At 41.2% G+C, this 21,407-nt stretch overlaps 2 protein-coding genes across 2 annotated transcripts; both read left to right on the top strand.

The window, feature by feature from the left end:
* The first annotated feature begins 1,668 nt into the window (after window positions 1-1,668).
* Window positions 1,669-7,859, top strand: gpr17 (G protein-coupled receptor 17). The gene is made up of 2 exons (XM_087784455.1): window positions 1,669-2,054; window positions 4,840-7,859. Exon 2 carries the CDS (start codon window positions 4,850-4,852, stop codon window positions 5,867-5,869), a length of 1,020 nt encoding a protein of 339 aa, XP_087640581.1. The 5' UTR covers window positions 1,669-2,054; window positions 4,840-4,849; the 3' UTR covers window positions 5,870-7,859.
* Window positions 7,860-8,980: 1,121 nt separating this feature from the next.
* inpp5d (inositol polyphosphate-5-phosphatase D) lies at window positions 8,981-21,010 on the top strand. The gene is made up of 27 exons (XM_087784454.1): window positions 8,981-9,233; window positions 9,413-9,476; window positions 11,981-12,116; window positions 12,187-12,304; window positions 12,383-12,523; window positions 13,410-13,500; window positions 13,575-13,652; window positions 13,730-13,807; window positions 13,891-14,014; window positions 14,083-14,189; window positions 14,655-14,757; window positions 14,839-15,035; window positions 15,105-15,222; window positions 15,289-15,385; window positions 15,574-15,712; window positions 15,788-15,896; window positions 15,964-16,052; window positions 17,161-17,242; window positions 17,475-17,564; window positions 17,623-17,733; window positions 17,795-17,874; window positions 17,941-18,028; window positions 18,092-18,238; window positions 18,617-18,680; window positions 19,827-19,970; window positions 20,035-20,465; window positions 20,664-21,010. The coding sequence occupies exons 1-27, from the start codon at window positions 9,106-9,108 to the stop codon at window positions 20,702-20,704; spliced, it is 3,195 nt and encodes a 1,064-aa protein (XP_087640580.1). The 5' UTR covers window positions 8,981-9,105; the 3' UTR covers window positions 20,705-21,010.
* The last annotated feature ends 397 nt before the right edge of the window (window positions 21,011-21,407 follow it).

Raw genomic sequence — 21,407 nt, 5'->3', positions numbered from 1 at the left:
ATTCTTCCTTTTGGTAAAATATTAAATCAAATAAGAACAATATATGAAGGTGTGAGTTACTGTTTCAGGTCTGTTCAACTTAATAATGATCCAACTATTTTACACACGACAACAACTCGCCTTTATTACTTCACTAATACACAACTGAAGCAGTTTCCAGATCTGATCAAATATCTTTTTTCACTTAGCAGCAGGACATTGTGTAACTCTTGTTAGATTGACAGGTCATCTAAAAAGAGCAGATTTAAGCTTTAGACAAATATTTCTTTTAACATTTAAAAAAAAAATCTGTCCATTTTACATCCTCTGGTTGACAGAGGCTGCGTGAAATGGTTGACTTTCGATAATACATGTACTTTCAGTTGTGTGTTTTCCTGTTGTATTGGCTTTGTTTGTTTCTTTGTGAGTGACTTACTTTTGCATGAACGTTCTCTGTTCCTCAATCGACAGCAGACGTGACCAAAATAAATAGAAAAGCACACGGGGAGCGCAGACCTCTGCCAAACCTTGTGTAACTACATTTACAGGAAGAGGCAGTAGCTTGCTTGCTCGCACAACACACACAGAGGGTGTGATGTAGAAAGTGCCACTTCCCTCTCAGAACAGTGTGAAAAATCCCTCATATGGTTTACGGATCCAGATGGTAATTCTGAACACTTCCTCGTCCTCCTATCAACGTAAATCTAAATTAATAAATATTGTGTCTGTGATCTGAACATTTGTTTTTGAGTTATTTTGCAAACGGATGCTGATCAAATGTGAAATTTACTTCATAAATGGACAACAACAAACACATTTAAGTACTTGACTCAAGATATCTGTATGTATTTCACTTTGTTCTTGTGTTCTTTGTTGAGATTCACTTCATTATTTAAACAATAAATGTATCAAATGGATTTGTGAATGAACTAAAACCATGTTTTGAAAAAATGAATACATTTTGAATTTAAAATGGAAGACCGCCATTTGTTGAAAACGGCTAGCACGCTAGCACGGCTAATTCTAGATTTTCCCAGTAAAAGGACCGTCGCCGAAACATTTGCTGTATCAGCGACAAGATCTTCAAAAACAATCTTTTGAAGTTAATTTCTGCATCACTCGCTCTTCCCTCCTTTGTCTGGAGGTAGAATAGTAATATGTTTACGATGCCATCCAATTAGTCAGGGCGCTGTGTTTTCTTGGCTCCGGGCTCCGAAGACGCGCGAGGGACTCAGACGAGGATCTCGGCTGGAAAGTGGGGGTTCGCCCCAATTAGCCGTTGGCGGAGGATGAACGTGCGATAGTGGCCTCATTCAAGTGCACACGCCTGCATCTCCATAGAGCGCAGAAAGACCCGATGTGTCCGCCCGCACAGCTGTGTCCCCCCGCCGTGAAAGAAATGTTATCCGTCCCCCTCTCTCCACATCTGTCTGCCGGCTATGTGGCTGATTATTTTTGGGCATTCCAATTGAGATGCCCCCAGGAGGCGAGAGAGCAAGAAGGGCCTCTGTTTCCTCGACCCCTCCGGCCCCCCTCTTCTCCTCCCTGATGTTTTTCACTTGCCCTCCTATAGAGCCTGGGGGCCGCTGCACAACTTAACAGAGCATCTACAAAAGATGATCACTGAGACGTCAGTCATAAACTTGTCAATTAAGAGCACAGTTCATCGTCTATCTATCAGTGGGGGGGGTGGGAGTCCGCGGTGGAGGCGCTGGCTGGGCGAACCGCCTGGGCCCCGTTTCCATGGGATCCCACCCGAGGACTCATGTGGACTTAGGCATGCCATTCTTCTGCTGGAAAAAAAAAAGTGCTGCTTATTCTGACTCGGGCTATTGTGGGACGCACAAGTGGCTCTCTGAGCGGAGGCGATGGAGGGAGAATGGGTGGGGTCAAGGTTCAAACGAAAGTCTCCCGTCGGGACTCCCTGTCTGTTATCAAATTTGTACAGACACAAAAAGAGCTACAGTCTCACTCGGAGGAACATCTTGAGGGAGTGAAAGGAGAGTAATCGGACGAGACTCTTTGTGCGAGACGAACGCTCTTCTGCTCCTGCAGCGTCTGACCTTCATCCTCCGGTGAGTTCCTTTCCATCTTTAGTTCACATTCTCTTTAAGAATTAGTTTAACTTATTTTAAATAAACAAGTTATCTCGTATTTAAATCCAGTGCATATGAGACGGGAGGTTCTTCAGCATTTTTTGAACATCTCTCATCCTCTGGATTATCCCTCCTTGGAGTCGTATTTCGTGAAGCGTTTCCATTCATCCGAGCGGCTCCTGGTTTGTTGTGCCGGCGTGTGACAGCGGCTTCTTTTTGAGCGTCTGAACACTGAGGCAGCGCTATTGTGAGTCGCGGGCTCCCTGCACACACACGCACGCTGGATAGAGGTCCCGCTGTTTCGTTTGAATGATTCTTACAGAGAAAATGTTCAGTCAGCGTTCTGCTGAAACTGAGACGGAATAAATTAACGTTGATTCAATCGGAACCAGGCAGAGTTTTTTTAATTCAAAAGATTCGACTTTGTGTCACAATTTTAATCATTATCATCTTATTCAGATACTGAAGAAAAACGTTCCCACTCACTCCCACAGTCCCTGAACACATCACAGTTTCTGACTCAAGGTCCACTTGTGTGTTTCTGAGCAGCATCTTTATCTGAGCTTAAACAGTGAAGTTCAGTCTAAACCTGCAGCGTAGATTATCAAATAAAAAAATATTCTCAGCATGTGTGTGGCCCGGGGGCCAACAGCAGGCGTTTTTTTTAACGGTCCTAGTGCAGTCTGGGTAATACTATTTAATGTTAAATGTTTCTGCTCACAAACAATTTTGTTATCAACTAGTTTTTCTGTTTTGCGAATTAATCTTCTGTTTTTTTTTGTCGCTCAAAATAACCTGAAATAAAGTGCTTTGATACTTTTTCTATTTTCTCCAATAGTTTAAACAACAAATTTCTTAAATTTTTAAGGATGAAATTTGATGTTTTCATTTTGTTTATTAATTCTACTGAGGTCATCCCTTCTTTTTTTCTTTTAACTTTGTTGGCCCCTTGCAAAAATCACAGCATAAATGATTTAAAATAATCTATTTGACTATAACCTGGGTTACATCTGGTCCTAGTCTAGATAGAAATCCACGAAGAGTTCTGATGAAGAAACAGTCATCACAACTAAATTAGACACACTTTAGGTTGACTCCTCAACAAAGTAGAGATAAAAGTCATCATCTTTTCATTGTCTTCTGACACATGTTGTTTTTGGAACTCCCTCAGAACCTTCAGATGTTTCTTATCACGCCCGCTCTTTTCTGTGGAACTGGCAGATTAAACAAGGACACATTATTTTTTCTAGTGTGGGCTGCAGGGGCTGGTCCCAGTCACCCAGGGGACACAGGAGTGGGTGGTTGTTTTTTGAGGTGTGTCGAGAGAGAGACGGGGGAGAGTAAACGATGAGCAATGATGGGAGGAATGTACAAAGTTTTTCATTTGCACTCTCACCCCAACCCTGGGTCCCAGTTATTGTGTTGTTTTTTCATCTAGTTCATCAAAAATGAAGTAATGGATCCGTCTTAATTGTGTGTTTTCTCTCCCTCTTTATCCATGGTCCTCCAGGGTTGCTATGACAGGTGAAAAGTAGGGTTCAACCCGGAGAGGCAGACAATCTCTCAGACATTTTTATGTAACACAAAATTAAAAGTGAAACAGAATACAAGGAGCCAATGACACACACACACACACATGCACACACTGAGTTGAATTATCCTCCTGAGATGTTGACTTCTGGTCCCGAGGTTACACTTTTGCTGACAAATCACTCCTTAAAGCCCGATTGTTTGTTAAAGTGAAGCTCTAATGACTTCCTGGTGAGTGTGTGTAGGTGTGTGTGTGTATGTGTGTGTGCGTATGTGTGTGTGAAGGAAGTTCCGGGCTTGAAGAAGCAGGAGTGAATTCATCATTCGCTGTGAGGGGACGAACACCAGAAGCAGAGACACTGACGTCTATTGTTACCTTGTGGCAACCTGACAAACACTGCCTGTCTATTGTGTGTGTTTGTGTGTGTGTGTGTGTGTGTGTGTGTGTGTGTGTGTGTGTGTGTGTGTGTGTGTGTGGGTGTGTGTGGGTGGGTGTGTGAGGCGAGTGCAGGAGGAGGAAGGCTCTTCTGTTTGGTATTTGTTTCCTGTCTAGTTTCTGTCTGAAAACTTATAATTAACTTTAGTAAATGCATTGCATTAATTGTAATCCAGACAGAAGTAGTGAGAGGACTTTTGAACTATGATGGGAAATAAAGTAGACACAACTTTTTCCGGTTTTGGTTGATCTATGCAAATAGGTTTTGCAAAGGCGTGGCTTCAGTTTTCACAACAGTCGCCTACACCACTAGTTTTTAGTGAGGGCCGAGGTAAAAGAAATTGGAGCGAAGGGAAGAATTGAATTTAATATAAAGTAAAATATTTATTTTTAACCATTCGTCCTCAACATACAACATGTAAACTTCCTTCATCTTTGAATCCCAAGTTTCTGATTGAAACGAACCACACGCCCTTTGATGATGTCTCGTTCTGTGTAAACCTGGCGCGTTACGAAGTAGTACCTATCGAGCAGGAAATGAGCAAGTTTCTGCTTAACTTAACAAGCGTAACAAAAAATAAATATTCAAAAGTGAATAAAAGTGAGGAAATGATCTCATGTCATAATTTCTTAATGTATTTTGTTTTGCAATGGGATTATCCTTGCTATAGGCTAATGGTGTTTGCAGTTACATTGTTTCACCAGTGGGGGAGCAAAAAAACAAACTGTCGTAGCGCTGCTCAAATTTTTATAATCTGATTCTTGATTCTCATGATTAACATTTAGTTTTCTGTTTAGAGAATCCAAAATGGAGTCACCCATCACTGAGCTGCCATCCTTGCTGTTGGAAAACTCGTCGCACATCTGCCCGCCGGTGGAAACCTCGATCGAGAACTCCCTCTTTGGCGGCTTCTACATCCTGGTGTTCATCCTGGCTCTGAGCGGGAACGGCCTGGCTCTCTGGATCTTCTCCCAACAACGTGGAGCGTCTTCCCCGGCAAACGTATTTTTAGTCCACCTTGCTGTCGCCGATTTATGCTACGTCATCATCCTGCCTCTGAGGGCCACCTACCACCTGACCGGAGGACACTGGCCCTTCGGCGAGGTGCCCTGCAGAGTTGCTGGGTATTTGTTTTACGTCAACATGTACGCCAGTTTGTACTTCCTGGCCTGTGTTGCCGCCGACCGCTACCTAGCCGTGGTTCATGCCGTGATCTCCTTGAAGGTCCGCCATGCTCGCTACGCTCACATCATCAGCTTCTGTCTCTGGGCTCTGGTCACGGTCTCTATGGCGCCTCTGCTGGTCACTCACCAGACCACGGAGGTGAACGGCGTGACGGTGTGTCTGCAGCTGTACCGGGAAAATGCGTCTCGTAAGGCTCTGGTCTCTCTGGCCGTGGCCTTCACCCCGCCGTTCCTGGTCACGCTGTCCTGCTACCTGCTCATCATCCACAGCCTGCACCGAGGGTCCCGGTTGGAGCCCACCCTCAAGCTCAGAGCCCTGCGCACCATCGGCCTGGTCATGATCATCTACGTGGTGTGTTTCCTGCCGTACCACCTGACCCGGGCCACGTTCATCCTGGGGTACAGTCACCCGGACGTGTCCTGCGAGACCAGGCACGGTCTGAGCCTGGCTAACCGCCTCACCTCTTTCCTCACCTGCCTGAACGGGGCCATGGACCCCCTCATCTACCTGTTCGGGGCGGAGAAATTCCGAAGCACTCTGAAGCGTCTGCTGTGCAAAGACAAGACCGGAACATCTGGCGCCACCAGTGGAGAGTTAAAGGCAACACATGAGAGCTCAGTGAGCGCCAAGTCTGAGCTCTAAGGAAGCCTACAGATGTGAGGATTGCAGACTTCTGTGACCCTCCTTAAAATCATGACAAATCTTTTTTGTTGTTGTTTTTTTTGGGTCCATCACGCTGTTAAGTTCAGTCTCTCCCAAGATCCCCCCATGATTCTGAGTTCCTAAAGATGAAATCTAACCAGAAACAGTCGCTCTGGTGTTCTCAGTGTTGATGTTTAGGACAAAAAAAGTTTTGAAAAAAACGGGAGAGACCAAACAACCATCTTCCCCTCTCATCTATTTATTTGACTATCAAACAAAGTGCCTCAGTACCGACAGCTGCACTTGACAAACATGTCCAGTCATCATCGTCTGAAACATCGACTGTTCAGTGAAGGGAGTTTACAGCTGATCACAGTATTCAGTGGACGGCTCGTGATGCTAGACACAAATAAACATTCCCGCTTTCTGTGTACTTAGAGAAACACACCAGCTGGTCGGTGACTTGTACTTATCGTGGATTTAATGTTTTAATCCAGAAAACAATTTAGTTTTCACTCTAGATGCTACACAGCATCTGCGTCAAACCCCAATCAATCATTATCATTATCGTCTAAAATTAGCAAAACAGAATCTTTTGCAAAATATCTCAAAAACAAAATCTAAGATTTCAATTTAACTACATGAAACATCTATGAGGGTGTTACAAAAGTCGAATCTTGGTGATAATAAGAAGTAGGTCCATTTGGAATTTGGAGGGTTTTGAATCATTTGTCGTTCACTTGTATGGCTTCTACCTGCTGCTTCTCACACGCTTAGCAAATAACTAGTAGAAAAGTAATAAAACAATATGATCTGAACGATATCAACCCTCAAGTGACAGTAATGACAACACTTTGTTTTATGTTTCATTCAAAAATATCTTTCCGCTGGAATACACAATTGTTGGAGCATTAACAACGTGTAACTTGTAACTAACCTAACAAGTTGAACTAGTCTAGAGTTCAGTCTAGAGTTTTTGCTGTGTTTTTCTAAAGTTAAATTTTTTCTCCACTGCACTTATTTCACCATTTAATGATATGAAATTGAACATTTTGTTTTGAAGAATGAATGTCGAAGTAACTAAGAATGTGAATATGTGGCAAAAAAACCCCACTTTTCAGACACTTCAGTTTTTGTCCTTATCATATATAACTTCATGGAGTCAACTATTTTTATGCAGTCATACGACCAGTACCAAAATGTACTGCAACAAGTGTAGCTGTGATGACATTTACCATAAAAAGCCCTGAAAATCAGATGTATCTTCGTAGATGGTCAATATCTGAAAATTGTGTACGTTGAGCACTTTGGTGACGGAAGCACTTTTCCCATAATTCAATAGTGAGAATAAAGGGAACAGAATTGGATAAACACACAATACGATCTATGCAACAAATTAAAAAGATGAAAACTCAATTACAACATTAAACGCATCATATCTCCTTGGATCACTGAATTTAATCGTCTTCTGTCTTTCAGTAGAAGTTCAAATCTGATTACAACCATCTATGAAGTAGAGACGCTTGGAACCAAATTGGATTTATATTTTGTTGGTAAATGTTTTGTGGATTTCTTTTTGGTTTTACTGTGAATTTTTTTCTGTGAGTTTTTTTTTGTGTTTTCTTATAAATATGTTCCATAAAATGATGTTTTTTATGTTTTTGAATACAGCTTTTCACCAAATAATTCCAGCATACTACACATTAACTAGACCACTGTAGACGTCTTAGCCTTCACCTGTATTATAAACGTGTTCATTATATATCTTGTGTGATGCTGTGAGTTGAGTCTAGGCTGAAGTCAACTTGTTTTTATTCTTGTTATTGTTATTGTTGTTGTTGTTATTACTGTCATCCTCTTACTCACCTTAACTTTCTTATTGTGGATCGTACGATGATGCCACCATGTTTAAACTAACACACTTTTTGTAAATCAAGTTGCTGAAAATGTGAACATGTGTTGCTTTTTATTAAAGTACATTTGAATTAGAGACATTCTCAATATTTGTTCTCATTTATTCATAATTTTAGGAAGTATTCAATGCCTTTTTCACACTATGATAAATTAACAACAATATCTACTTGTATTTGTGGTACTGCCTGAGTATTTGACCCTCAAATTTACAGACCACATGACTCTTGACATAGTTGTAGCTATTTTTTTTAGACCAAAGTATGTTCAAATATCAGCTTTAAAAAGCTGCTGAATTCAACTGTATCCTCTTGTTCTTAGTCATGGCCGGGATGGATGGAATGAATGCTGCCATCTAGCGACCGGAAGTTGAATTGCATCTAAAAAATGAACTGTATGTATTGTAATTGTAAATGAAAGAATCTAACTTTTTTATTTTACACACACTTTATTGAACTACAAACTATAAAAGAACAACGGTGAAACGTAAAATTATAAAATTTGGACGCCAAAAATGAAAAAAACAAAAACAATTAAAAACATTTTATTTTCATTTGTTTTTGAAAATTAAAATAATGTGATAAAGTTCTTCCAAGTATCTATGCAGTGTCGTGGAAAAGAACATCACGATGTATTGCCATATTGATGTATTCTTACACCTTTAGCTTGTATAGAAGCTTCATATACTCTTATTTTAGCTCAATTTAAGTTTAAGTTTAATGTGGCCTTGTCTAGTCTCAGTGACAAAGATAACTTAAGGTCAGAAACTTGCAGCAACTTTCCACATGAGGTTTCCTATCATGTGACTGATGTTGTGGTTTTCCTACAGCAACACTTTCCGTCCATCGCATGAATATCAACAAGCATTTCTGTGTTTGACTTCCTGACTTTGAAATCACTTTATAATATTTTTCTCAACAGAGTTTAGAGACTTTATTTGCGTAGACAGGGTCGCAGCAGTTTCGACACTTCCTCTTTCTATTCGGCCGAAGCTCATTTCACTAGTTTATCCTTTCATACCTCACGTGTTGCTATCAACGCGGTGAAAAGTGGTTTGTTCTATTAATAGAAGTGTGCATTGAACAACGCTCTTTTCTATTTCACCGTTCCAGTTGTGCGGGTCTGATATCAGCCCGAGCGGGCCCTCCTCTACAACTCTGTCAAATGAGGAAGTTCAGAGCCTCAGAGTAGCTGCTTCCTTTTATAAGTTCTCCACCAAGTGGATGAATGTAAGAACCTGCTCGAGGATGGTTAGAACCAGCCAAAGCTTCCTGGTCTGAATTTCTTTTTGAAACATTTTGGAACGACACAAGCTGTTCGACATCATGCCCTGGCATCACGGTAACATAACTCGTTCTAAAGGTGAAGATCTGTTATCCAAAGCTGCGAGAGATGGAAGCTTCCTCATCCGGGACAGCGAGTCCATCCAGGGAGCGTTCGCCCTCTGTGTTCTGTGAGTAAACCTGTTGTAGCTTCTGGTGACACCACCTTCAAACACCTTCAAATACCTTCAAACACTAGACATGTTGAGTGAGCTTGTAAAAGTGTCACCTCGCTTCATGTGCAGCTACTTCCCCTTTAGTAACATATTGTATTTAAGTTTGATCATGTGTTTAAATTATCTTACCACAGACACCAGAACCTTGTCTACACGTACAGAATACTGCCAAATGAGGATTTCAAGCTTTCAGTCCAGGTGGGTCTGCTGTGTATTTATTAAACCTAGTTTTATCTTGAAAAAATAAAATCCAGTAAATTTAAGTGTTAAAACTTTAGGTTGTTAGCGTTTGAAGATTGTACTGCTTGACTGTTGCACCAGCACACTCCTACAGTAAAAAATAGTTTAACTCTCTAAGGATAATGGATGACTATTTTTGTAAGTTATAAAAGTGTATATCAAACATACTATTTCTTACGAAACTTTGCTATAGGTTTACCTACAAATGTAGGAGGGGCCTATTTAGAGTTTCATCTTGCCAGCGTGATACTTGGTCAAAATAATTTCTATTGGACTGGCAATATTTCGTTAATGCCCCGCTGATGAAAGCAATCCCATACTACAAGTCCCATAATGCATTGCCAAAGCTGAGGCCCTTCCTATCGTTGTATGCTTTTTTAAATTTCAGGTTCTTTTCTGATTTTAACCTCGCTGACTGAAAGATGAAGTCAATGTCACAATTCCTCCTTGATTATGTTGCAAATACTAAGAAAAACCTCTGACACAATCCAGAGCCAAAACCAGTGAGGAAGAAGAAGGGTGTAGAAAGCCACACTAAAATAGCAGCAGTGGACTGACACGGAAAAGTAACTGTCCTGATGTCACACTCAGCTAAATCAGGGGCAAAAACAGTCTGTCATTTTATCATTTGGCTTCTGTTTGTTCAGTTTCTAAAACACATTTATTGTCCTTCACCATGACTCAACATCGTAACGCTAGAGCTTCTTTTGTGATAGAACATGAAGCATGAATCTGCTTCCTGTATTACATTAAAGTGAATCATTAAATACAAATAATATAATAAATCGATTTAAACAAAGTGAAGTAAATAAAATTGTGGCATTTATTTTGTTCATTTGTCACTTTAATGTATTAATAAAAATCTCCTATACATTTTCCATTTTATTAAACAATGAATTCTTATTAAATTCAAATGACTAAGAACTTCACAACGTATTGAAGAGTCAAATAAAAGAGAGGTAGCAGTCGATAAAAACATTTTTCTAACACTTATAACTATTAACATAGCATCTTGCTAATTGCTAATGCTAAGAGCTGCGTTGATTGTAAAGAGCAATAGTTAATCCCCATTTGAGTGAGCCTACCGCTCACATCTTAAAAGTGTTTAAGATTCCCTGAATGACTTTCAATACTATTGTTAAAAAATAAATGGGAAAGGTAAATAGGTATCAAGTTAGCAACCCTTTACTGGTTCTTCTGTTAGCTCTCAGTTAGCTTATGAATACAAAACAGTGTTAAATTATTGGCTCTCAGTTAGCTAATGAATACAAACCAGTGTTAAAGTGTTAGCTCTTGGTTAGTTAATGAATACAAACCAGTGTTAAAGTGTTAGCTCTCAGTTAGCTAATGAATACAAATCAGTGTTAAAGTGTTAGCTCTTGGTTAGCTTATGAATACAAAACATTGTTAAAGTTTTAGCTCTTGGTTAGCTAATGAATACCACACAGTGTTAAGGTGTTAGGTTAGCTCTTGGTTAGCTTATGAATACAAAACAGTGCTAAAGTTTTAGCTCTTGGTTAGCTAATGAATACCAAACAGTGTTAAGGTGTTAGCTCTTGGTTAGCTTATGAATACAAAACAGTGTTAAGGTGTTAGCTCTCGGTTAGCTAATGAATACAAAACCGTGTTAAGGTGTTAGCTCTCGGTTAGCTAATGAATACAAAACATTGTTAAAGTGTTAGCTCTTGGTTAGCTAATGAATACAAAACATTGTTAAAGTGTTAGCTCTCGGTTAGCTAATGAATACAAAACATTGTTAAAGTGTTAGCTCTCGGTTAGCTAATGAATACAAATAATTGTTAAAGTGTTAGCTCTTGGTTAGCTAATGAATACAAATAATTGTTAAAGTGTTAGCTCTTGGTTAGCTAATGAATACAAAACATTGTTAAAGTGTTAGCTCTTGGTTAGCTAATGAATACAAAACATTGTTAAAGTGTTAGCTCTCGGTTAGCTAATGAATACAAAACATTGTTAAAGTGTTAGCTCTTGGTTAACTAATGAATACAAAACTGTGTAAAGGTGTTAGAGCTCGGTTAGCTAATGAATACAAAACATTGTTAAAGTGTTAGCTCTTGGTTAACTAATGAATACAAAACTGTGTAAAGGTGTTAGAGCTCGGTTAGCTAATGAATACGAAACAGTGTTAAGGTTTTAGCTCTCGGTTAGCTTATGAATACAAAACAGTGTTAAAGTGTTAGCTCTTGGTTAGCTTATGAATGCAAAATAGTGTTAAAGTGTTAGCTCGCAGTTAGCTTATGAATACAAAACAGTGTTAAAGTGTTAGCTCTCGGTTAGCATATGAATGCAAAATAGTGTTAAAGTGTTAGCTCTCGGTTAGTTTATGAATGCAAAATAGTGTTAAAGTGTTAGCTCGCAGTTAGCTTATGAATACAAAACAGTTTTACGGTATTAGCTCAGACATATTTGCAGGTTCTGATAAGAGTGAAACTGCTTCTATTCAGGCCTCTGAAGGTGTTCCGGTCAGGATCTACTCGATGCTGTCCGATCTGGTGGAGGCCTACTACAGTCCCAACATGGGTCTGGTCACTCACCTGCAGTATCCAGTCCCCAGAGAGGAGGAGGCTGAGGAGGACTTGGGTGAGAACTCTCACTCTGTCATGAGTACATCAGTGTGGTTGTGTTGTCTTGAGGACCTCCTGTGTTGTAGAACCACCACAGCTTCCACCCAGAACCTTCAGCGGAAACGATGTCCACCAGGACAAGCAGACCATCACGACTCTGTCGAACTGCTTCCTGACCAGACTGCAGCAAATGGACGTGTCGGTGTACGATCACTTTTTGAAACACACTCTTGTATTGTCAAGCTAGCAGTCTAACGGTTGTTGAAATATCTCCTCACCCAGACTTCCCGAGGAGCATTTAAAGGCCATTCAGGACTACTTCAGGGACTGCATGTCTTCAGATGCTGAGCATGTACAGAATGGTAACCCCACCCTGCCGAATCTGAAGAAGCTAATCTTCACAATGTTCAAGGGTCTAAACAGGTACGGTCAACGGTGTTTACTATCTGGGTCATTCTACTAAAAACTGTGACACTTTTAACATTCTTTTTAAAAACGTCAAGACACACAAGATATGCATTTTAATTTTAATGTGACCGAAGTATCATTGGTCAAAAAAAGGTTTCTTACAAAATGAACTCTGCCTGAGGTAAAATGCCTAAAATATTTACAAAACATTACATATTTTTCCTCACAAGGGATACCTAAAACACTTTTTTTTCGGTCCTCTGGGTCCCCCTTGACCCTGAGATAATGCTTAAAAGATAAATCTAAATTGTCATTATCATGACTTAGAGGGTTGGTCTTTACCAACCTGATCTACCAACGAAATGGAGAAAATAAATATCATTAAATTGTTAAATTCCTGTTTGAGACCTTGGCTCATGCAAGGGTTTAGATTGTGTCATTTGTTGTCCATGATGTGACTTGAAAGAACAATTTCTTTGTAGCCAGACCAAGTCTTACAAGATGCCACTTGAAACTATAGGCATATACCATTACTTTAAATTTAAATTTCAGTTTTTTTAAAAGGACAATGTGCAGTTACTTTCATGAAATAAATTACACTTTTACTTTTAAAGAGAAAATTGTACATAATGTATATTTAAAAAATGAAAAATAAATCATTTTTTAAGGTGGGACTATTGATGAGTAACTGTCCATGTCTTTGATAAAATTACCAAAAATACATACTTTATGTGATCTTAAAATGGACAGTTTTCATCCTTTTCTTTTTTTTTTTTTAAACAATGTTCCTAAATGTTCTGAAAGGGTTCACACAAAATGTCACAAGAATGAATCGACTTTAGAGAAAAGCAGGGGTGAAGGTGAGAGTGAAAAATAATTGTGTCTGTTTTTATTTGGTTAGTGAAATCACCAGACTCCTGCCAGCATTAGAAGTCTTCCACAGATCGTTGGACTCCCAGCAGTCTCCAGGGTTGGTACCATCTCAGAGACAAGTAGGTGTTTTGTCAAACCGGATGTTCAATGAACTCCTCTCTGAAACGGTAGCTTATCCCTTTTTTTATTGCAGTTCTTTGCCGACTCGGGTCAGTCTGTCGCCTTCACGCTTGAGCAGTTGACAAAACTGATCTACTCCATTGAAGATAAGGTGAACATCAATCGATTAATTCACTGTAAAATAAGTAATTCTCTTGCATAAAATAAGTTTCTGTGATTTCATTGCAGGCAAAAAATGTGGTCTTTGACTCTGTTGGGTACGAAGGAGGCCACAGGAAGTCTCTCATCCCGACTGTTACGTTTGAGGTACGATCCTTGAAACGTTTCATGCTTTGACAACCTTTGTGTTGTAAGAAACCTTATTGCTGGAGATTCCATCCCTCTGACAGGCCAAGCAGGAATCCCTTGGGATCTCAACGAAGATGTTCCTGAAGGTTGACGTTGAAAGCGGGAAGCTCTTCTTCAAGAAGTCAAAAGAAGGACCAGAAGACAAATTCTATGTGCACAATAAAAGTGAGGGAGACATCCTGCTCCCGAATTCCTTTCTAAGTACAACTAAAACTGTGTTCAACATCCTTCAGTCCTGCAGCTGGTGAAATCCCAGACGATGCACGCCAAGCTGGTGATCTTGATGGAAACGGAGAAGGAGAAGATTTTACGCAAAGAGTTTGTTTTTGATAACACAAAGGTAAAGATTATGACTGGTTTTTGGAACTTGTTAGAGAACTGCTTCATGATTTGTTCCAGTCAGACGTGTTATTCTAACTTAGCTAGGAATACCACAGCGTAGAAGAAGAACATGCCCAGGTATTACAGTTGTTACTGAAGCGAAACAGAACTGTCCTTCTGCTGCCTATGGCTGATTAATAGTGTTAATGTAGACTATAAATCGAGATGCATTTAATTCCTACAGTTTTTGCCTTAACTCTTTCTCTAGAAAGCCACAGAAGATTGAAAGGGTGGAGGCTTCACTGTGTATAGTTAGATATTTATGATCAAGATTCCGTAGGAATGGCCATAGAAAGTCTTTGTTGTACCAAAGCGTAAGAGGTATTTGTATTATTATCATGTAACAGAGTTAAGTCCACACAACAGCAACGACTCTCGTAACTGATCCAATCAAGTCTCCGGACTGTCTTCTGTGTCGTGCCAGAAAAGAGAGGGCTTCTGCCAGCTGCTCCAGCAGATGAAGAACAAGCACTCTGGGAAGCCCGAACCCGACATGATCACGGTTTTCATCGGAACCTGGAACATGGGTATTGAATCCAAACGATCCGACAACATCGTCGCCTAGTGCTTCATCAGCCGTGTCAAGTGTTCCGCATGATCACACGCAGGAAACGCCGGCCCGCCCCACAACATCAACTCGTGGTTTCAGTGCAAAGGTCAAGGGAAAACCTGGGACGACACCGCTACTCATATCCCTCACGATCTGTATGTCATCGGGACACAGGAGGATCCCCTCGGAGAGCGGGAATGGGCGGAGACGGTGAAAACCGTCTTGAGGAACATCACTAATATCAGTTTTAAACAGGTGACTAGCTAGACCAGCCCACTAACTAGATGGTACATGGACTTCTCTAATGCGTCTTTTGTCGTTCAGATCGCCATTCAAACTTTGTGGAACATCCGGATAGTGGTCTTGGCAAAGCCTGAGCATGAAAACCGGATTTCACATATTGTCACGGACAGCGTTAAAACCGGGATCGCCAACACGTTGGGTACAGTGGATCTGGACTAGTTCTTAAGTAGACCGAGGCAGAACATTGTTCAATGTCTGACTGCAGGGAACAAGGGAGCTGTGGGGGTGTCCTTCATGTTCAACGGTTCATCATTTGGTTTCGTCAACAGTCACCTGACCTCTGGAAGTGAGAAGAAGCTAAGGTTGGCAAATAAAAAAAAGTTATAAACTCTTGAAACTGAGTTTAGCCTAACAGTCTCTGATTGTTGGTTGGGTGATGTGTAACCAGATGTAGCCTCTGAACCCTGCTTGTGGTGGCAGTAGGTTGACAACCCACTAACCAGTTCAGAATAGTAACTTATGCATCTTAAATGTTTCTCTCTGTCCACAGGCGAAATCAAAACTACCTGAATATCCTTCGTTTTCTGAATCTTGGCGACAAAAGACTGATCCCTTTCGACATCGCACACCGCTTCACGCATCTATTCTGGTTTGGTGACCTAAATTACCGCATTGAACTGCCCTCCACGGTGAGTGTGTGTTCTTTGAGGTGATGCTGTTGGCACCAAAAGTGAGGTGACTGTGAACGCTGCCTCTCTCCGCAGGAAGCCGAGTTCATTGTGTCGAAGATCAAACAGCAGCAGTACCAGGAGCTCCTGGGTAAAGACCAGCTCTCTATGGAGAAGCAGGAAGGAAAAGTCTTTGTGTACTTCAGTAAGAAACGCTCCTGCTAATGCTAATTTAAACAAGTGAATATAAGTGACATGTGTCATGTTGATAGGTGAAGAGGAGATCACGTTCGCCCCCACATATCGCTTTGAACGGTACAACAGGGACAAGTACGCCTACACTAAGGCCAAAGCGACAGGGGTGAGTTGAGATCTGATATCGTGTCAAGAGAGAATTGGGTACCAGAGTGAAACCGACTTTTGCGTGGGAGGGTTGTGAATTTTGTTGAGGAGGAAGTTCCTCTCAGAAAGCTAATGCAGATTAGTTAATGCTGAGCAGAGTGGACAGGCGTGGTGTTGGGTTTAACCACGTCCTGTTTCTACTGCGATCCTTTGATAGGGGGAGTACAAGACTTTTGATGGCTACTGGAAGACAGAGAACACAACAGGTTCAAGACCAGTCATGCTGCGTCACTCTCAGGGCACAGACAGGAAGACGAGTGGGTGGAAGTCAGTCGTGGAGCAGAATGCAAACTGAGTCGTGGACTAGAAGACGGCTTTCATTAGACTGCTGTTTTATGTCGACATCATTTTTTAATTAATAGGCCTTCAGATAAAACCAGCAAAAAATTATATAGAAATAATTGTAGGTTTATAAAGAATACATTTCACCATATCGCTGAATCAGCAGGAGCACTGGGCTGGTCTCTCTGCAACAAGTCATTACCATTTGTAGTTTGTGATTCACACACTTTTTTTTTGCTAGTTTACAGGATTCTTACAAGAAAATGTGCCCAACGAAAGTCCAATATTACGCCCCCCCCAGTAACAATTGCCTTGCTGACCAGAACCAGGCCTATAAGGCTGGTTGGGGATCCCTGAAATAGAGAACAGTGTTAGAGCAGTGTAATAGGAAAGTGTTGCAAAAAGACAGTGTCTCCAGTCCCGCCCCTCCAGGTACATGTGCAAGCAAGAGATAGTCTCTTCACCGGACACCACCATTTCCAGCCAGAAGTGTTGATGAACTGGTGCACTGATCATGACTGTGACACCAGTCATCATAGAAAACATGACAATCTCCTCTAGTGCTACTTTAATGCTGAGAAAACAATGTTCTGATACAGGTATTTGATGGTTGCAACATCTATTAAACACCAACTGAGGAAATGTGTGAAATTGTATTAGTGGACGGTTTCTTCAAGGGTAGGTGTCAATATTTAGTGTCATCCTGTTGTTAACACTGGTTCACTGACTGAAAAACACAAATCTATATATTCTAAATATAATAATGATTTTCTAAAACTCTGCAGACAAAGTATAATCTGCCCTCCTGGTGTGATCGTGTCCTGCGAAAGTCGTACCCTGATGTTTATGTGGTTTGCCAAGCATACGGTGAGTCCTAGATTCATCAAGATGATAAAAGGTTTCTTGACCCAGATGGTTGATTGAACACTTTTGCTTGCAACCTTTGGAAGTGTAAACACTGTATTAGCCTGACGCTAACATGCGCTATTCAATATTGTAGTGAATTTCACCACTTTCAGCAGTATTTCTTAATTTGGAACATCATTCTGATTCCAACTCTGACATCTTGTCGCTATCTGTTGATCTATGGAACTTCCAGGATGTACCAACGACATCATGACAAGCGACCACTCGCCAGTGTTCGCCTCCTTTGAATTAGGAGTTGCATCACAGTTTGTCTCAAAAAAAGGTACTGAGAGCTGCAAGTGGATCTTTAGCATGTTGTTGACGTCCTGAAATCCTTTTAGATCCAAACAGACAACCCGAGGGCGGGATACAGATCATGAACTGTATGGCCAACCTGCTGACCAAGTCGAAGACGCGCTTCTTCATTGAGTTCTACTCCAGCTGCCTGGAAAGTACGTCTCTTATCTTATGTCAGCCGACTTCTCTGTGAGCTGAAGCTGCTTCCTCCTGCAGAGCGTGTGAAGTCGCCAGAGGGGGAGAACAGGGAGCACTCGGATGGAACCATCAAGGTTGTCTTTAGCACCACGGTTCAGGTAAGAAGATTACTTTGAAGAAGCTTCAAGTCAACTCATTGTTAATCATCATGTTTGGTCTCCCAGCTCACTCCTATCATTTCTGACGCCGAGTACCTGCTGGACCAACACATCCTCATCTGTGTGAAGTCCACCGACAGCGACGAGTCATACGGTACCGACCTGCTCCAGCTGTCGGTGTGAATCCAGGATGAATCTGTGGATGTTTCTCCTGCAGGGGAAGGATGCATATCCCTTCGCTCAGCCGAGCTGTGCTACAAAGAGTTTGACATTCTGCTGACTCATCACGGGGAGAAAACTGGAGTACTGACCGGAGGAATACAACTAGCAACCTCTGAGCGAAAGCCCACAGAGAAGTTGTACGGTGAGTACTTTATGGTTTATGGGATGCTTTACCAACCTGTATTTGAAACACCTGAGAATGAATTTAAAAATAGCTTAAAAAATGAATCCATGTCTGCTGTCATGAATAGTATATATGAAAAGAATCTCAGTCCAGATTTTGCCCAGGTCTGGTCCAGGACTTTACTTGCCTCACAACTTACACATGCTTCTTCATCTTCCCCTTATCTTACCTCCCTCCATATGTTTGACCTGATTCACACCAACAAGTAATCCACCGAGTATATCTTAAAGTCTACCGGACACATTAATGTTCAATTTGATAACTTTTTGCCTTCATTCTTAAAAGGTGCATCTAAGTGGAAGAAGCCAAACAAACTGTTTTTCGATCTGATTTCAGATTTCATCAAAATTGAAAGGGACGATTTAGTCACAACGAAAAGCAAAACCTGTGACACAAACAAGTAAGTTGGTAACTTTTGAGTTTAAGTTTATTTTATTTTGTACAAGTAACTATCAAATGTGCACAAGTAACTATCAAATGTGCACCAGTAACTATCACGTGTGCACCGGTAACTATCACGTGTGCACCAGCATATCAGATGAGCACAAGTAACTATCACATGTGCACCAGTAACTATCACGTGTGCACCGGTAACTATCACGTGTGCACCGGTAACTATCACGTGTGCACCAGCATATCAGATGTGCACAAGTAACTACCACATGTGCACCAGTAACTATCACATGTGCACAAGTAACTATCCCATGTGCACCAGTAACTATCCCATGTGCACCAGTAACTATCACGTGTGCACCGGTAACTATCACGTGTGCACCAGCATATCAGATGAGCACAAGTAACTATCACATGTGCACCAGTAACTATCACGTGTGCACCGGTAACTATCACGTGTGCACCAGCATATCAGATGAGCACAAGTAACTATCACATGTGCACCAGTAACTATCACGTGTGCACCAGTAACTATCACGTGTGCACCGGTAACTATCACGTGTGCACCATCATATCAGATGAGCACAAGTAACTATCACATGTGCACCAGTAACTATCACGTGTGCACCAGTAACTATCACGTGTGCACCGGTAACTATCACGTGTGCACCAGCATATCAGATGTGCACAAGTAACTACCACATGTGCACCAGTAACTATCACATGTGCACAAGTAACTATCCCATGTGCACCAGTAACTATCCCATGTGCACCAGTAACTATCACGTGTGCACAGGTAACTATCATGTGTGCACCAGTAACTATCCCATGTGCACCAGTAACTATCACGTGTGCACAGGTAACTATCACGTGTGCACCAGCATATCACATGTGCACAAGTCACTATCACGTGAGCACCAGTAACTATCACATGTGCACCAGTTACTCTCAGGTGTGAACCAGTAACTATCAAATGTGCGTAAGTAACTATCACGTGAGCACCAATAACTATCACGAAAGTACCAGTAACTATCACGTGTGCACCAGAAACTATCATGTGTGCACTTGTTACACACGGCTATACATACTGAAAGAAACATGTAGTTCTGTCTTGTTGAGTAGTTATTGTTCCACCCGCCCTCCCCCCCCCCAGAGGTTCCGTGGACCAAGTGCTGGACATTTCCAACCCCAGCTACATGGGTCTTCCATATAAAGCGGCCATAAACAAAACCTGGTCTTACGCAGCAGCAGCAAAGGTTAAGCCTTTGATTGGGCAGACGTCCTTGAGCCACACAAAGTAAGTGAGATGAAGCCTCACTCAGTAACCTCAACTCTGCTCTCACTGTCATCTTCTTCTCCAGGCTGGACAAGGAAAAGGAGTCGGATATGTTCGACAACCCTCTCTACGGGTTAACGGGGAAATCACACAGTCAAGACCTCCCTCAGGCGGTCCACCTTCCACCTGCGGAGTGCAGCGTGGGGACCAGACCAGCAGATGTGGATCACGACCGCCGGCCGGTGCCGACCCCACGCCAGCGCTCCTTCACCTGTTCGGAGAATAAACCTCCTGCCAACGCTTGGGCCCAGAGATCCAAGATGAGCAAAAAGCTGGTGGTACCTTCACGTTCTGAAGGAGGGACGGCATACACCCGCCCTCCTCTACCTGCCAAGGCCAAGCCTTCACCTGCAGACCACGAGGCCGCGAAGCCCAGAGACTACAGGGACAGCTCTGAGATCCCCTCCAAGCCTCGACCCCAGGCTCGGACCAGCCAGCTTCAGCAGCAGAACGACGGTTAGAAAATATTCTTTCATGGCACAACAAAAATCCTTTTAAGCATTGACAGCTTAATAAAATGGTTTAATAAGTGAATTGTCTTCTTGTTCTTTGACAATAAAACAATCGACAATTTATAAGTTGGATTTAAGGTATTTGTTCTGGTTTCAAATTTGTGTTTTGTTCTCATTTGAAGTTTCCAAATTGTGTTTTCAGCGCATCAGGACGCTCCTCAATTCGGCCGCTCTGTGAAGTGAGATCCGGACCAGGAGCCTGAACCTCTTGAAGATGTATTAGCGACAGAACTTTAGCATGAAGCAGTTCTTACCTGTAGTAGGTTATTATCAATGACTGGAGCTCCTGATGCCATTTTTTCAAATACAACCTGATTTAGGAGTTACAGCACGCAAACGTCCGTTTCATTTTTATTTATATGCTTTGTTCACAGTGAATTCAAACACTGCTACAAGACCAGGTTTGCTTCAATACGTGTTTCAGTTATTGTCAGTATTATCTCACACAGAGAAGCTTGGACGTCTGTTTCAATAAATCCTTCGATTTGAGTCATTTGTGTCTTTCAAAAAAATATATAAAAAAGGACAACTTATTTGTCAATTAATTTGTTTATTTGAAAACTGCAATACAAAGTACAGTAGGTTATTTTAAAGTTCAAAACAAATACCAGTCAGTTTGTCATATGTAACAACCATATAAGGTACAGTGACCGAACAAAATGTGGTTAAAATAGTTATTTATAAAATAAATAAATAAAACATATAAACAATACAAATGAAAATATATACATCAACATTAGCATTAACAAGTGCCCCAAAAATATTATACAAATATTTTAAATGAGTTTTAAAGCCGAATTTTAGTCTTAAAAAGTACGGTAACAGGGTAATATTAACATACATCGAAGGAAGACTTTCATTATGATATCATTTCACGTTAACTGGG

Source organism: Callionymus lyra, chromosome 2, assembly GCF_982586985.1.
Source record: "Callionymus lyra chromosome 2, fCalLyr1.hap1.1, whole genome shotgun sequence".
In the NCBI taxonomy this organism is placed as follows: domain Eukaryota; kingdom Metazoa; phylum Chordata; class Actinopteri; order Syngnathiformes; family Callionymidae; genus Callionymus; species Callionymus lyra.
This window is presented reverse-complemented; position numbering and strand designations above follow the sequence as displayed.